General features: G+C 42.1%; 1 protein-coding gene across 3 annotated transcripts in view; it reads right to left on the reverse strand.

The window, feature by feature from the left end:
* elavl2 (ELAV like neuron-specific RNA binding protein 2) overlaps window positions 1-17,854 on the reverse strand; it is a 72,195-nt gene that overhangs the window by 21,466 nt on the left and 32,875 nt on the right. For 2 of the 3 annotated variants that reach the window (XM_028975270.1, XM_028975261.1), the window contains exons 4-5: window positions 13,389-13,542; window positions 4,262-4,487 (exon numbers count right to left, since the gene is read on the reverse strand). In XM_028975270.1, the coding sequence (XP_028831103.1) occupies window positions 4,262-4,487; window positions 13,389-13,542 (380 nt within the window). Of the gene's footprint in view, window positions 1-4,261; window positions 4,488-5,696; window positions 5,706-13,388; window positions 13,543-17,854 lie in introns of all 3 variants that reach the window. The other variant, XM_028975279.1, reaches the window with a different exon arrangement.

Below are 17,854 nucleotides of genomic sequence, written 5' to 3' on the forward strand. Positions count from 1 at the left end.
CCACCTTCTCACCTCTCTTATGGCTGGTCCGAACTGCTTGTTGAAGGGTCTGTAAGCTGGGGAGAGAAGTATGGAGATGGGGTATGATTTTCCGAAGAGGGGGAGGGGTGTATCCCTCGCGTCTTACGGTATCTGTCGGTGCAGAAGAGACCGCAACTGCAGTCGGCTGTGGTTATCCTTTAGCCTAGAATGGATCCTGTCTTTCTTACTGCGCTGCCACCTTCTCGCGTACTTCTGGGGTGGCCGCGGGATCTGGTGGTGCCAAAATCTGCCCATTTGGAGTTCAGAGAATGTTGTAGCGGCACAGTCGCTCCAGGGTTTCTTAATCAGGCTTGATTAAATGGGGTTCTATGACTGTCATAAATCACCTTTACACAACACCAAAACCCTATGGTCAGGACCTGGTGTGGCCGCTGCAAGCGTTATCACCCAAAATTTAACTAGGTAAAATTTTCCACCTCCATGTTTGACTAAAACAAGACGTCCCCACAGCCAAGGAAAATGAAGAGACATTTTAGTACAGTTTTTATTTTGTAAACCATATTTTTCACATTTTTATTCATCTACAACATTATAACTATATCAATATAGTTATAGTCACATGACCAGCATTTAGATCACATCATAAAGATTGGTTGACTAAGATATCAAGACAAAATTATGTTGACAAAAATACTACGAGCAGCACTGCAGGATTTCAGTCCTTCAGAGCATTGTGTTATGAACTGTTTTCTTGGTGACTAAGGGCCGCATTGTCAAGTTCCTCCCGAGTATCTCTGGGCAGGGTCCACACAGATCATTATCATTGGTGCGAATAATCACACTAACTGTTTTCACCTCTTCACCCAGCCTTGTGAAGGTTGCAATCTTGTCCAAGCTTTAGAATCTGGATAGAATCCGGATAGATTGATTGCTTCTATGGACAGGAGTCTTTTTTTCAAATGCATAATTTTGGATTTTACGTTTCTTCTTTACTACCATTGAGAACTGGTCATTTATTTGATGATGGGCAAACGTACAAAATCAGCAAGGGTTCAAATAATTTTTTGCCTGACTAAGCATAATTAAATGTTAAGATAATTTATGTTATTCTTCAAAAATAAAGCCTGATGTTTTAGAAAGTTCAAGCAGAAATTGACAAGTGTAAAAAAATTGTTATGGCAAGTCAATTTGGTCACAAATAAATTGAATTTATTGCACTGTTTTACTGACCTACATAGTAGCTCAAATCAATGTACAAATGTATATGTGAAAAAGAGCAGTCTGATTTAATAGACAAATCTGGCAAGCTATTTGTGAATGCCATCTTATGGTGCCACCATTACCGCTGTGAAAAATTTAAGTGACTCTTAGTTTAAGTACACTGCATCCGGAACATATTTACAGAGCTTCACCTTATATACATTTTATGATACAGCCTTTACCCAAAAACCTCAACATTCTACACACAATACCCATTTAATGACAAAATGAAAAAGTTTGCTTGAAACTTTATTTATTCAAACTAAAACACGTACATAAGTTTCACAGCCTTTGCCATTACAATCAAAACTGAGCTCATCCTTTTCCATCTGGTCATCCAGTTTGTACAACAAGCCACACACGTTTCCATACAAGGTCCAATATTTGACAGTGTATGTTAGAGTACAACTGTCTGTACAGGAACAGTGAGGAACAAATAACCGTGGCCTAAAATAGAAATCTGGAACCACCAGGTCCTCTGGTACCTCTTTCCACTTGGGCAATGCTGGTGCTGAGCAAATTTATTTTTAGCACATTTTCAGAACACACCCGCATTGACAGGCATAAGAACCTAGATTGATATATGTATGACAGAGGTATACAGTCTTTCTATAAAAACACGAATGTTTGCAGGAAGAGCAAGAAATCCAAAAAAGCATTTGCAATCTGTAAGATATAGATTTAACTAAGCAAACAGGTAAGAAACATTGAATATTATATAATGAAGTGAATTGATTGTCACATGTGTTACACAGCAGCACATGGTGAAATTTGACCTCTGCATTTAACCCATCACTCTGAGTGAGCAGTGGGCAGCCATGACAGGCGCCCGGGGAGCAGTGTGTGGGGACGGTGCTTTGCTCAGTGGCACCTCAGTGGCCTTCTGATTACGGGGCCGCTTCCTTAACCGCTAGGCCACCACTGCCCCATGGTGCAATATAATAGTTATTGGAATTACAACAAAGAATTAGTATTTAATTAAATTATTGTATTCATTAGGTTTTAGCTGGCAACAAGTTATTTAACCCTAACTGAGGCAGTAACTAACTTCTCACTTTTTTAAACCACCGTGTCAGAAAACATCCTGTGGTTGTGTAAAAGATGCCAATCTGTTTCAGAAGTGTCAAATTATTGGCATGCATCAAATCAAAGAAAAAAAATCTAACAAGATTGCTGAAACTATTACATTTGGTTAATGTGGTCAGAAATAAATCTTCAATAATCAGTGATGTGTACTGAAATATTTGGCAAACATGCCGTTTCTACCATATGATCTGGTCATGTCCATGTTCCTCAAGAATGAGGTCAACTGACAACCTGAATATACTGAATGACCATGTTATTGCATCAGTTAATTTCTTACTAGCTGCTGATTTCATTTTAATTTTAAAATGAAATATTGCAGAAGGCCAGCCCATAATAAAAACATCAGCTGGAGGAAATTCACAGGACCAGTTCTAGATTTTAAACCACCTCTGGTGTGGGGATGTGTGAGGATGGGGTTTGCATGCTGTGGTGATGTTTTCCAGCAGCAGGAACTGGGAGACTAGTTTGGGCCAAGAGAAAAACAAATACAGTAATGTATAGAGGACATTCTTGAAATATCCAGAGCATTGTGGGCCTTAGGCTAGAGTGAAGGTTCATGTTCCAACAGGGCAATGTCCCCAAGCACACAGCCAAGATAAAGCAGTGGCTTTGGAACAACTCTGAAGGGCCAAGACAGAGCCTGAACTTGAATAATCTCTGGAGAGTTATGGAAATGGCTGTACAAAACTGCTCTCAATCAGACCAGATGAAACTTTGAGGTCTTACAAAGAAGAAATGGGAAGAAACTGCCCAAACTGAATTACTCACTCAAAAAGACTTCTGGCTGTAGTTGTTTCAACAAAGAATTGATCAAAGGTTTTGAATACTTATGTACGTTTCATTTGTAATAATTTTGTTTCAAGCAAGTGAAATTGAAGCACTTTGAATACTTTCCAGATCCACTGTTAAACATGAAAAGATGCTTGCTTTTTTCATAGTAAATTTAGTCAATATGCTCAATCTAAACACTTGTTAATGTTAAACTGACCTCTCTTAATAGGCAAAAATGTGCATTTCTGCATTCACAATAAATATACACAAAAATGTAAGTTGTGCTTGTATACACACATCTTTTTCACATCATGTACTAACCTCTTGTGCCCAATATATACAAACTAAAAGTAACCCTTCCCCAATTGTGCTTTAGCTTGTCGCATAAAGCACTGTATAGTGTCAGAATGCATGCTTACCCTTTTACCAAACTATGTATGATGGCCATATGACTGTCTGATATGCTGGTAATGTAGTATGGTAGGAGCAGATTTAAAATTTTAAATCCTAATTTCAGTTATTGGAATCAAAAAGAGAATTTTTAGAATTAAATTTACTTTGCAATAGCGAACAGGATTTTTAGTAAAGAGTACTGTATTTTAATAATAGAATTATAATTTGACTGATTAGAAATGGAAGTCCTTTGCTTGAATAGTCAGAGCACTTTTAATTGCATAATGGGGACCAACGTGGTATACAAAGTAGACAATCTTAAATCATGTTTTGCTTTCTCTACTTTAGGGAAGCTTTTCCTAGCAGTGACCTGGGAATCAATTCAAAGAGCTCATCTTCACTTTTCTAATGCAGCAGGTTTTATACACTTTTCAAATTCATGGGTTCTCTGCCCAACACCATGGTAGCCACTATTTGCCAACTTGACTTATACATGAATTCAGTTTTGCAACCAAGAGATGACAATCTGAATAATTACACAATTGTTTCAAAAACTCCTCCATCTTGATACTCTCTCTGCTTTGGATTGGTTAAAATGTTTTCAGTTACTGATTTGTTACTAAATATCACCGCTTAATGACTGTCTACTATAAATATGGACCTGGTATGCTGTGGATGACAAAAAAATATAAGGGGTGGAAAAAGTATTTATGCAAAAGAAACAAATTGACACACTGGAACTGAAGCCTTTTCCAGTGTGTCCTATTACCTGAAACGTTGTGCCTGCTGTGCAAGGGGTCCAGGATATCTTCGATTAGGAGATTGATATAGCTGGGACAGCAATGCCTGACTCGTCTTCTGGCTTGGGTTGTTTGCAAATTTCACAGTAATTGGCTCAGTGGCACCAGGGGGCTTCTGGCCATTTAGGCCTTTAATGGCCTCCTCAGCCTCAATCCTCCTGTCGAATCGAATGAAGCCAACCCCTCTGGACACACCTGAGAGAGGTGAAAACCAAAGACACAAGAGATAAAATAGCTTATTAACATATGAAACAGACTTTCGCTGCAGTCCTTAGCTCCATTTTCAGCCTTTTTGCTCTTTGCTAGTTTTATGCCAGTAGTTCCCAAACTTTTTCTGCATAGCCCCATTTTTTCAGGAACAATAGGAACATTATCACGCTGCCCCAACACCCCACTGCAATTAGATTTCGAAATATTGTCAGCACTGGTTTTCTTTTGGTATGAAATTCAGGCTTATGATGCTCCTATATACCGATAACAGTTACATACGGTGGGTACGGAAAGTTTTCAGACCCCCTTAAATTTATTAATATTCATTAACAAAGAAAAGTATTCAGATCATTTGCTCAGTATTTAGAATTTCCTTCGGCACAATCTGATGTCCTGAGCACTCTGGAGAATGATATGCCTGTACATGGCTGCATTAATCTTTAACTCTATTGCAACCAGTTGTTTTGTCCCTGCAGCTGCAAACCACCCCCATTGCATGATGCTGCCACAACCATGCTTCACTGTTGGGACTGTATTGGACAGGTGATGAGCAGTGCCAAATTCCACTTAGAATTAAGGCCAAAATGGTGAGATGGTTCAACACCAAATGAAGGTGTAGAGCCAGCTAAAGGATGATCAGAAGAAATGGACAGCAATGTTAGCAGTTAGCAATGTTAGCAATATGAGTGTCACAGCAAAGGGTCCGAATATTTAGGACCATGAGATATTTCAATTTTTCTTCGGTAATAAATCTGCAAAAATGTGAAAAAAAAGGAAAAATCCGTTTTTTCTGTCAATATGGGGTGTTATTAGTGATCTGCACAATGTATACCCCGACTATTTGTTGTCACTGGAGACTTCATACATGCAAATCTCAAATCAGTTCTCCCTAAATTCTATCAACATGTGGACTTGGCGATGAAAGGGGAAATTCGGACTGGGTGGAGCCCCGACCAAATCACTGTTATGCTAATTCCACCAACAGACTGCTAGTCAGATCCAAATGTTTAGGGAGGCTCCAACCAACCATAAACACCGACAACACCATAAACATGGAAGAGTACACATCATTGAACAGCTACATCAGCAAATGTACTGATGACATTACACCACAAAATCTAACCAGAAGCTGTGGATGATGGCAGAGGTATGTGAACTACTCAATATCGAGAATCTGCATTCAGAAAGGGTGACTGTTTGGCCCTCGTTGTTCTTAGGGCCACCTTGTCTCAAGCCATTAGAGCAGTTAAACGTGTACATGTGCAGAATATCCACAGCCACTTCCAGCATAGCGGCATCGGGACACTTTGCACTAACTGTATTACTACCTACACTTTAATCTCTTACCACCTCACACTGAGCTGCTGTGTTATGGTCATTATGATCATATAATTTCATATCACTACTACTTACATTATTGTCATAGCATATCATATACCACACCTTCATGACTTGTTTCACTGGTTTTTAGCACTGTCTATTGTTTAGGAAGCTGGTTTGTTCTTACTGTGTGCTTACTGTCTAACGTGTATGTAGCTGAAAAGCCAATCAGGATGCTGTTTGTCTATGTAATTTCTTACATGCTGTTTGCTTGGCAATTTGCAGGCATCAGATTAGATTAGATTCAACTTTATTGTCATTGCACATGTACAAGTACAGGGCAACAAAATGCAGTTTAGGTCTAACCAGAAGTGCAATAAGCAGCAAGTGCAGGATAAAGGTCAAATAAGTTATGTATATACATAAGGTGATATGTACATGAGATGAATAAATATGAACATATTTACAAAATATATATATATATATATATAGTGTATAGTTAGAATTCTATGTACAATGAGGTGCAATGATTATGTGCAAAATGTGCAGGATTGGGTAGTACAGTGGAGACAGCTCTGGGGGGGAAAAAAAAAAAAAAAAAAAAAAACTGTTCCTAAGTCTGCTGGTTCTAGTCCGTGGTAGCCTAAAGGCAGGAGAGAAAACAGTCCGTGGGCAGGGTGGGAGGAGTCCTTAAGAATACTGTGAGCTCGATGCAGTGGATGTCCTCAATGGATGGAAGTGGAGTCCCTGTGATGCGCTGGGCAGTTTTCACCACCCGCTGCATCGCCTTACGCTCAGCAACAGTGCAGCTACCATACCACACTGTGAGACAACTGGTTAGGATGATCTCTATTGTAGAGCAGTAGACGTTCACCAGGATGGTAATGGATAGCTGGTTCTTCTTTAATGTTCTCAAGAAGAAGAGGCGCTGGTGAGCCTTCTTGACCAGGCTGGAGATGTTAATGATCCAGGACAGGTCCTCTGAGATGTGGGTCCCCAGGAACTTGAAGGATGAAACAGGCTCCACAGCCATCCCATTGATGTGGATGGGATCATGCGAGCCTCTTCTCTCCCCCCTGAAGTCCACAATGAGCACCTTGGTCTTGGTGGTGTTTAGGAGCAGATTATTGTCTGTGCACCAAGTGGCCAGATGCTGGACCTCCTTCCTGTAGGCAGTCTCATCGTTGTTGTCGATGAGACCAATCACCCTTGTGTCGTCTCCAAACTTGATAACAGTTCAATCCATATACAGGTCGGCATTCGTGAGTGAAGAGGGAGTAGAGGAAGGGGCTCAGCACACAGCCCTGTGGTACATCAGTGCTGAGCATGACAATAGTGGAGCAGATGTGGCCTGACCTTACATGCTGTGGTCTGTTGGTCAGAAAGTCCATAATCCAGGTGCAAAGTGAGGTATTAACGTCCAGGGCTCTAAGTTTAGTGATTAATTTTAAGGGGATGACAGTGTTAAATGCTGAGCTGAAATCAACAAACAGCATCCGTGCAAAGGTGTTTTGCTTGTCCAGGTGTGTGAGTACAGAGTGCAGCGCTATGGAGACTGCATCCTCTGTGCTCCTATTGCTACGGTAAGCAAACTGGTGTGGGTCCAGTGTTGGTGGGAGAAAGTCCCTCAGATGTGCCAGGACTAACCGCTCAAAGCACTTTATGATTATGGGTGTGAGTGCTACAGGGCAGTAGTCATTCAGGCACGTTGGGCTAGAGTGTTTCGGCACTGGCACAATGGAGGTGGATTTGAGGCATGTTGAAACAGCTGCTTGGGCGAGGGACATGTTAAAAATGTCTGAATACGCCAGCGAGCTGCTCTGCACATGTTCTAATGCAGTCTGGTCCAGCAGCCATGCGCGCGTTGATCCGGCTTAGTGCAGTGCAAACATCTGAGGAGGTTGCTTGTTGTCTTTCAAAGCGAGCATAAACGTCCTTAAGCTCATTCAAAAAGAGGATATTTGTGGTTGTGGGGGTTGAATTGCTGGGTTTATAGTCTGTAATGGCCTGAATGCTCTGCCACAAGTGTCAAGGATCAGTGTTGGAGAAGTTCTGTTGTAGCAGTTCTTGGCCTTTTTGATGCCCCTCTTCAGATTTGCATTGTTGCGTGTCTTCAGCAGGAGACGCACCTCCTTGTTCATCCAAGGCTTCTGATTTGGGTATGTGGTGATCTGTTTCTGAGTAGTAACAGTGTCTATGGTGGTGTTAATGTAATCCAGAAGAGAGGAGGAGTAGCTGTCTATGTCCGTGTGAGAGCCACAGGGGGCCTGTGAAGCAAACATACTCCAGTCTGTGTGTTGGAACCTGTACTTGAGTGTAATGTCAGCCACCGCTGGCCACACTTTGATGATCCTCACTGATGGCTTCACATGGTTTATGAGGGGGGGGTACTTGGGGGTGAGAAACAAAGAAAGGTGATCTGATTGTCCGAAGTGGGGGAGGGGGTCACAGCATAGGCTTCAGCCATGTTTGTGTAAACTTGATCCAAGGTTTTGTTTCCTCTGGTTTGACAATGTTTTTGTGAAATTTAGGGAGTACAGTCTTCAAATTGGAGTGAATAAAATCCCCCGCCTCTAAGCCTCTAGGTGATCAGTCTGTTTTTTACTGATGGTCACATGAAGTTCGTTCATAGCTTGGCCTCAGCATCAGGAGGAATGTAAGCAGCAGTTATGACTTCAGAGTTTAGAGTTCAGAAAGTTTGTGAAGCAGAAGAGGGGAGCCGGGAGAGAGTTGAGCTTCCTGACAGCCTGATGGGTCCTTCAGTCTGCTGGTCCTGGCCTGGCACCAAGTCTCCTCCCTGATGGCAGCAGGCTGAAGAAGGTTTGCATTGGGTGGGTGGGATCGGCTGCTATGCAGAAGGCTTTTTTTGTGAGACATGTGCTGTAGATGTCTTGGAGGGAGGGGAGAGGGACACCGATGATTCTCTCAGCTGCTCTGACTATGCGTTGGAGAGTTTTATGGCAGGACGCATTGCAGGCTCCAAACCACACAGTGATGCAGCTAGACAGGATGCTCTCGATGGTTCCTCGGTAGAATGTGTACATGATGGGGGCTGGTGCTCTTGCTCTTCTTAGTTTGCGGAGGAAGTAGAGACGCTGCTGTGCTTTGTTGGCCAGTGCAGTGGTGTTATTTGTCCAGGAGAGATCCTCAGTGATGTGCACACCCAGGAACTTGGTGCTGCTCTCTCTCTCTCTCCACAGATGCACCGTTGATGGTCAGAGGAGCATGCTGAGTATTTCCTCTCATGAAGTCAACAACAATCTCTTTCGTCTTCTCCACATTCAGAGAGAGATTGTTGTCTCCGCACCACGTGGCAAGGCGGCTCATCTCGCTTCTGTAGTTAGACTCATCCCTGTTTCTAATGAGACCCACCACAGTCGTGTCATCCGCAAACTTGATGAAGAGGTTGGAGCAGTGTGCTGAGTGCAGTCGTGGGTCAGCAGAGTGAAGAGAAGGGGGCTCAGCACACATCCCTGAGGAGCCCCCGTGTTTAGAATGATAGTGCTGGATGTGTTACTGCCAACCCGTACTGCTTGTGGTCCAACACAAGGAGGTGTTGAGCCCCTGCTGGATCAGTTTTTGTGTGAGCTGTTGTGGGATTATAGTGTTAAATTCTGAATTGAAGTCTATGAACAGCATTCGGACATATGAGTCTTTTTTGTCCAGATGTGTGAGTGCTGAGTGGAGTGCAGTTGAGATGGCATCATCGGTCGAGTGGTTGGGCCGATATGCAAACTGGAAGGGGTCCAGTGAGGGGGGAAGGACAGACTTAATGTGCTTCATGACTAGCCGTTCAAAGCACTTCATGAGGATGGGGGTAAGTGCAATTGGACGGTAGTCATTAAAGCAGGAAGGAGATGACTTTTTTGGCAACGGAATGTGGTTTCTTTGAAACAGGTGGGGACGATAGCCTGGGAGAGTGAGATGTTAAAGATGTCTGTGAAGACATCAGTGAGTTCCACTGCACAGTCCTTCAGTACACGACCAGGAATGTTGTCCTGCTGAGGGATCTCCTCACACTGTCCGGGGACAGAGTCATCACCTGGTCACCAGGAGAGGGTGGGGTCTTCTGTGCTGTGGTGCTGTTTTTCACTTCAAAGCGAGCAAAAAAGGTGCTCAGCTCGTTCAGCAGGGAGATGGTGCTATGGTCTGTGGAGGGGGCTTGTAATCCGTGATGGTCTGTATGCCCCGCCACAGGCTCTGTGTGTCTCTGCTGTCTTTGAAGCGACAAGATATTCCTCTGGAGTACTGTCGCTTAGCCTCTCTGATGCCACGGGAAAGGTTGGCCCTAGCTGTCTTCAGGCTCGCCTCGTCTCCAACTCTGAAGGCAGCGTTCCGAGCTTTCAGCAGTCTGTAGACCTCCCCTGTCATCCATGGCTTTTGGTTGGCACGGACAGTGATGGTTTTGGTGACTGTTACATCCTCAGTGCATTTGTTAATGTAGGCTGTAACAGTCTCTGTGTACTCCTGGAGGTCAGTGATGTTGTAAGTGGCAGCCTGTTTAAACTTATTCCAGTCTGTGGTGTTAAAGCAGTCTTGTAAAACCTCTGAAGACCCCTCTGGCCACACTTGTATCTGCTTACGAACCGGTTTGTTGACCTTAACAAGCGGTCTGTAAGAGGGCATTAGCCTAACAGAGATGTGATCAGAGGCACCGAGGTGGGGGAGGGGAAAGGATTTGTGGGCTCCTCTCTGGGTGGTGTAAACAAGGTCCAGTGTGTTATTTCCCCGTGTTGGAAAGTCAATGTGTTGCTGTATTTTTGGAAACACGCTCTTTAAGTCTGCATGATTGAAATCCAGAGCCACAATGAGAAAAGCATCGGGGTGGGCTGTTTGCTGCTCACTGATGTGCTGATATAATTTGTGTAGTGCCTCGCTCCTGTTGTTGTTGGAGGTGGGAGGGATGTACACCGCACACAGCAGTATAGCTGTATATTCCCTCGGTAGGTAGAACGGCCGGCACTTAACCATAACTTCCAGCACTGGTGAGCAGTTTTTGCAGACTACAACAGCATTGCGGCACCAAGCGTCACTGGTATAAACACAAAGTTCGCCACCACGGGTCTTACCCCAGTGACGACAACCCTGTCGGCACGATAGCATGTCAGCTGGTCCAGCTGAATGGCGCGGTCCGGGACACTGTCGCTGAGCAATGTTTCCGTGAACACAAACACAACAGTCCTTTACATTCCTTTGGGATGAACGTAGTAGTCGGATGTAGTCCAGTTTGTTTTCCAATGAGTGTACGTTGGCCAGAACGATGGAAGGGATAGCGGATTTGTGTACGAAGTGTACGAAGACGTACAAAAATACTGCGACTTACAGGACAAAAAAAAACACAAAAAAAAAAACCACGAAAACGCTGTTTGGTCGGGAGAGAGAGAAGCCGCTGCGTGTGCACGCGCCACCATCTTGGATTTCATCTGATGCTCACCTAGAGCAATATCATTGTCCGGTATTCCATTGTTTAGCCATGTTTCAGTGAAAATCATGACATTGCAGTTCAAGAGTTTGTTACTGTGATTGATTCGGATCCCGTCCATTTTGCTCACCAATGACCATATGTTGGCGAGAAGAATGCTGGGCAAAGAGAGCCAGTGTGGTGTTATCAGGAAGCCGATATCAATCAACGCGTGTCACTCTTCACGGTTTTCCCTGCTGGTTGTTGCTGCTTCCTGTGGATGTGGACTCATGGTGGTTATGGGATTGTGCCAGAATGGCTGACATTTTGTGGAGTTGGCTGCTGGTTCCCTGGCTGCAGCGGCTCTGCCTCCCTCTTCCATCTGCAACTTCATGTTTGTGTAGCTATTTGGATTTTTATTTTTTCAGGTGCTGTTTGTATTTTAACGTATTCTTATAGATGCAGTTTGTTGCGGTTTTCTGAATCGCACACTTAACACACATATTTGCTATTCTTGGCAAAGCAAATGTGTTTGGTACAACAGTACATAAAACCATTAATCTGTTGAACAGGACCCTGGCCCCCATTTCATTTTTCCACCATAGGACCCCCCCCAGTGGTGGACTCCAGTTGGCACGATTGACCATACACATAACGAATTTGTTGCAGATCTGAGTCAGTATTTGCCATTTCTTCCCATTTGGACTCAATATCACAAGAGTCTGTTTAATTCATGTTATAGTGTCATAATGCAATCATAAAAAAATATATATATATTTAGATACACACTAAACAAACTACTAACTAAAACTAAAGTATGTTATTAGATCTATGCAACTATTGCACAATTTAAATTATTTGGCACAATAAAATACAAATTTTTAGATTTGGCATACAGTCAAGATTTAACCAGACAAGGATCTGCCAAGCTTAACAACGTCTTTCAACATTTTGCAATTTTTTACTATTTCTTTGCGTATATTGGCCATGTTTCGTGAGAGTTTCATTATGACAATGACATTTTATTGTGTGCTAGACCCAAGGCCTGATAATGCACATTGATAATGCACATTTTTCTGCTGATTGGCCGTACCATTAACGAATGAGTGCCAATAATGTAAAGTCAGTGCTTTTTGTGTGTCATAGCACCACCTAGTGGCCAATAATGTTGCAATTTGAGAATTGCATCCCACATGTGTGAATTTTGGTGGCTAGTCCACATGGTTCATGAGTAATTACTGATTTTGTGAAAGTATGCAAATTTGACAACTGTAATTGGCTTATAGCAACTATTGCTTTAACTTTGATTATACAGGCATACCGCAGAAATATCCACTCCTTGGGACAAAGTTGCATATATTTAAATATTTTCTGACAATATTTTTCATGTCAACTCTACAGCTGAATACAGAAAATCCTGAAATTATATAGAATCACTTGAATCATACAAATACCTTGTAATTCACTATCCTTATGGGTGTGACAGTCCACTTTTGAAAATTTAATTTGTGTGCGTGAAAGGTTGCAGCACCTGAAACAAAAGCATCTGCACTTCTCCAAGCACTCGATAAATTGACAGAGTACTCTGTTAAAAAACATTTGATAGTTGCAGCCCTACTTTGAACATAAATGGACAGTCAAAGAGAAGGCCCTGTGTGCTTCATGTGATTTCTAATTGAATTCTAAAGAGATACATACGGTTGTTCAAGAATCACACTTCCTTGTGCGAATTAACATGTGAACCAAACTCCTGTCTGAATAAGCTACAATAAAGAAAATAACTTGAACAAATGTGTTAACAGCTAGGCCACTACTGCTACCCAGAAAATGCTAAGAAAAAGAAACACACTACACTGTCAAAAAAAATAAAATAAATAATTTTCTACCTTTTGGCAACAATTACAACCATTAATCGTTGTACTTGTAACAGCATTGTTTTAATGTGGAATTTTACCCACACCTGACCAAGTGGGAGAAAAAAAAAAAAAAAAAAAAACACTGCTTCACAGGCACAATAGGGAAGCCTGAAATTCCCTTCTTACACAGTTGCCAGCCAGAACATATTACTCACTATAATAATTAATCAAATTGAAGGTTTTTACCACCTATATAGGTAGTAACCTTGACAGGCCAGTGTGTGACTTACAACAGACATTCCTGCTTACCAGTCAACTGGTCAACCAGGATGCGTGAGGTAATTATGCGTCCATACTGGGAGAAAAGTTGCTCCAACTCCTTCTGGGTCATTGTTTTTGGAAGGCCGCTGACATACAAATTTGCATCTCTGATTGAGGCAGAACTGGGACGAGCATAGGATACCTGAAATGAGTAATTTGAGACATTTAGTGATCTACTACTTGAATTGGACTCATTATTTGGAAATGAATTTATTGTTACAATACTTTTACATTACAGTGCATCCGGAAAGTATTCACAGCGCATCCACATTTTGTTATGTTAAAGCCTTATTCCAAAATGAATTGAATTAATACAATTCACACACACACACACACACACACACACACACACACACACACACACACACACACACACACACACACACAACCCCATTATGATTATGTGAAAAGTTTACTTGAGATTTTGGAGAAAAAAAAAAATTTAATGAAGGGAAATAATTGTGACCATCTAAGTATTCATAGCCATGAAACTCAAAATTGAACTCCGGTGAATCCTTTTTCCCCTGACCATCCTGAGATATTTCTGCAGCTTAATTGGAGTTCACCTGTGGGAAAAGCACTTGATTGGACATGGTTTGGAAAGGCAAACACCTGTCTATATAAAGTACCATCTCTACATACATATAAGACATCTGACAGGACACACACAATATACTAGAGTAACAATACAATAAATATATATATATCTTTATCAAAGTAGGTAAATAAATGTTGCATAACATAGTAAGTTATACAAATTGTCAGTTCCATGCAAAGTGTTGTGTGCTACAGCATTGCATGTGATGAGATGAAAAATTGTATTGCTTAGAAAAGAGAAAGAAAAGATTATCCTGTTAATGTGTGTTCAAAAGTCTTACAGCACTGGGGTAAAAGATGTTTCTAAAATGGGCTGTGTGTGTGTATACTGTCCAGTCTCCTGCCAGATGGCAGAAGCTTGTGAGGACTGACGTAACCATCCTAGCTTTCTTCAGATGTCCGAGGAGTAAGGTCGTTGGTGGGCCTTCTTGGTTACAGCTGCAGCATACTCCGTGAAACTGAGGCTGGCACTGAGTGTGACCAAGGAACCTGAAGCTGCTCTCCAAAGCATCTCCTCAGCATGTAGATGGGAGATGAGCCATATGCCAAAGTCCATTAGTAGCTCTTTAGTTTTGCTGATGTTGAGAGGGAGGATGTGCTGTTTGTACCAAGAGTCTCACCTCCGCTCTGTTACTGTAACTGTGAGCCAGGGTGCTGTGAATGGTGTGTGAGATTATGTAGTCAGTTGCTCTATTGTGTCTACAAGCAAACTGCAGAGGGTTCAGGTTGTCTGGAATGGAGCTCTTAATGTGACCAGACAGCCCAACTGTCACCTAGTGAAGTATGATTATCTGCTGTCAGGCCCCACACAAAACCATGGGTTCATGGGCTTGGATTTAACATCAGCAAAACCAAGGAGATTGTGGTGACCTTCACCAACAAGCAGAGGGACCTTGCTGCAGCAGTTACCACATTCATCCACAGAAAGCCAGTCAGGGGGATACAAATACCTTGGCACCATCTGCCCACTGTTTACCAAGGGTGATTCCACTAGCATACAGCACAGAAACCAGCCACTGAGTACTGGCAGTGTGTGCCCTAAGATTATTGTTACAAGTGTGTACTGCTCCACTGTGACAGGATTGTAACCTTGCCCATATTTGTGCCTCAAGACATTTCTGCTGCTTTGAAGGTCCCAATTAGACAAGTGGCCTCCATTAGGTGTTCAAATTAATAGATGATGCAGATGTGGAAGGATTCTGCTTTAATGCAGTGCAGAACATAATTGATTATATAATCATGACGTTGTCTGTAGATTTTCTGGTGGCAAAAAAATCGTGTTAAAAAGCAGTGCTGAGTGAGGTGGTCACATTATCCGATACAAGATGGATGCTCAGGATTTAGCTGCACTCAGACCATCTTAATCTTTCTCCCGTTCAATGTAAAAAAGTTAAAAGCTTCAAATACATTTAACTATGTCCAGATCACAGCAGGATAAAGATTAAGATTTTTTCTTAAAACAGTCTCAGCAACGAGATGCTAGTTCCGAAGACAAAAGCTCTCAGGCTAGCCCCGCTGGTGGGGATTCAGTACTAGACCATATCCTGGCCTGCCACTTTATATGCCCTCACTTGAATAAAATCCCTTTTTCTATATCTAGAGAGCTGGGGTCTGGGCAAAATTCTAAGAATCGTGGAATTACCGGAGGGAGAGGAGAAGGAGTGTCCTCTAGCTGATCTGCTGAAGAAAATGCTGTCCACTTCCATCAGAGTTCCATCAGACCACCGCTGGATATCGAGCATATGCACAGATCCCTTGCTCCCATGCCGGTGCCTGGTGATTCACAGAGAAGCATCTTGGTGCGGTTTTTGAGATATCCACAAAAAGAGGCAATTCTGAATGCTGTGGGGAGGAGATTTCCCACAATGGCTCCCGGTTACGCTTCTTCCCGAATCGTTCTGGCAAAGTGGTCCGGAGGAGACGGGATTTCGATGCTGCCGCTAAAGCACTTTATCAAAATATGTACAGCGGATTTGTGTATCAAGTGTGGCTCAGCTGTCTTTATGAGGGCAAGATTCAACTGCTCGAGAGTCCTGAAGAGGCAAAAGCTTTCCCATGATCGTTGTGCTATGGGAATTTGTTCATTGGATGTTATGAAACTTGACAAGATTTGCATTATGGATTTGGGCAAATGCAGTTTATTAGCAAGTGCAGACATGTTTGTATAATTTGGGATTTGTTTTAGCTGCTTACTGGTTGGGGCGCTGCTGTTTTTCTCCTACTTAGGTAGCATGTATAGTGACTTCATTGTTCTGGTACTCCGTCATTTGGGGACTGGGTTGGGAGGTGTACCCTGCTTTGTTGTCTATGTTATTCAAATGTATTGGTTTGTGTTTGTTTTGTTGGTATTTCCGGTCAGTTATGGTCCCTGTTACCTCAGATGTACATTTTTTTATGGCAATGACTCTTAGGCTTGTCTTGTGGAATGCTCAGGGCATTGGGCATGTAATTAAAATTTCTAACATTTCTATAAAGAACAATATGGATATAGATTTTCTCCAAGATATATATCAGATATAGAGCATAAGAAACTAAAGAGATGGGTTGACTGGGTCTTTTTCCCCTCCTACAACTTAACAGAAAGGGTTAAGACAAGTATGGTTAACATAAATTCCTTTCATTTTTGAACATGAAGAATGCGATCCGGAAAGTAGATTTATTTATTTAATTTCAGGCACAATTTTGGGTCAGCGCATTCCATTGCTAAATGCTTACACGGATTCCCCTGGTTTTATTACTCAGATTATATTGATGTTCAACCAGCATTGCAAGGGTCTGGGGTTTCTAGGCAGTGACTTGAATTACACAAATGGAAGTAATTGCATTATTTCATTGCCTCAAGTACTCCAAAATCCTTTCATTCTGGTGGATGTTTGGAGGGAGCTTTACCCAAAAGAGACTTCTCATCCCCACAACTCTTATTCAAGGCTGGATTACTTTTTTACTCAAAAAATTTATATGCTATAATGTAATACAGGATCAGTCGTTCTCTCAGGCCATGCCCCACTGTATCTAAAATGCCACTTTGGCATTTGTAAACTTTACTGTTAAATAGGAATGACTTCTGTGAATTTGTTAGGGGAAAGGGGGCAGGGCTGTCCCTTATCCCCAATGTTCACCTTATTTATTGAACCCCTTGCTGAATCTTTTAGATGTAATTAAGATAAATCAGGGCTTTAGTATTTATAAATGTAATTAATGACATCACTTTATACGCAGATGATGCACTCAATTATCTACAACATCCAGAAAGGTGAAAGTGAAGTAATGGTCACTGTGATACACAGCATAGCACACACGGTTCACACAATGAAATATGTCCTCTGCTTTTAAGCAATCACCCTTGGTGAGCAGTGGGTAGCTATGACAGGCGCCCAGCGAGCAGTATGTGGGGACTGTGCTTTGCTCGGTGGCAGCTCAGTGGCACCTTGGCGGATCGGGATTGCCCCGTAAGTAGTAGAAGTATCGGTGCCTAATGCTCTGGACACTATGAATTTAGGGTCCTCTCTGGATTTAAAATAAACTATGACAAATCAGTGGCATTGCCCAGGACCTGCCGCTTTGGTCAGCCTTTTTCTTTTGCAGAATTACTGTAAAAATGAATATTCTCCCTCAGTTAAATTTTAAAAGAAATATTTCGCTGTTAAGTCAATCCTTTTTCAGATTTTGAAAAAGCATATTTCACATTATTTTTGGACGGGTAAATAATCAAGGGTTAAGTTTTCTGTTCTTGCTAGATTACTGAAGAGTAGCGGTTGTGCCCCCTTTGTCCAATTTCGAGCTGTATTACTGGTCAGCTCATATAAAAAAATATGGTTCATTATGGTTTGATGTGGAGGTACTGACAGTAAAAGCAC

The sequence above is a fragment of the Denticeps clupeoides genome, chromosome 1, assembly GCF_900700375.1.
Source record: "Denticeps clupeoides chromosome 1, fDenClu1.1, whole genome shotgun sequence".
NCBI classification, from domain to species: domain Eukaryota; kingdom Metazoa; phylum Chordata; class Actinopteri; order Clupeiformes; family Denticipitidae; genus Denticeps; species Denticeps clupeoides.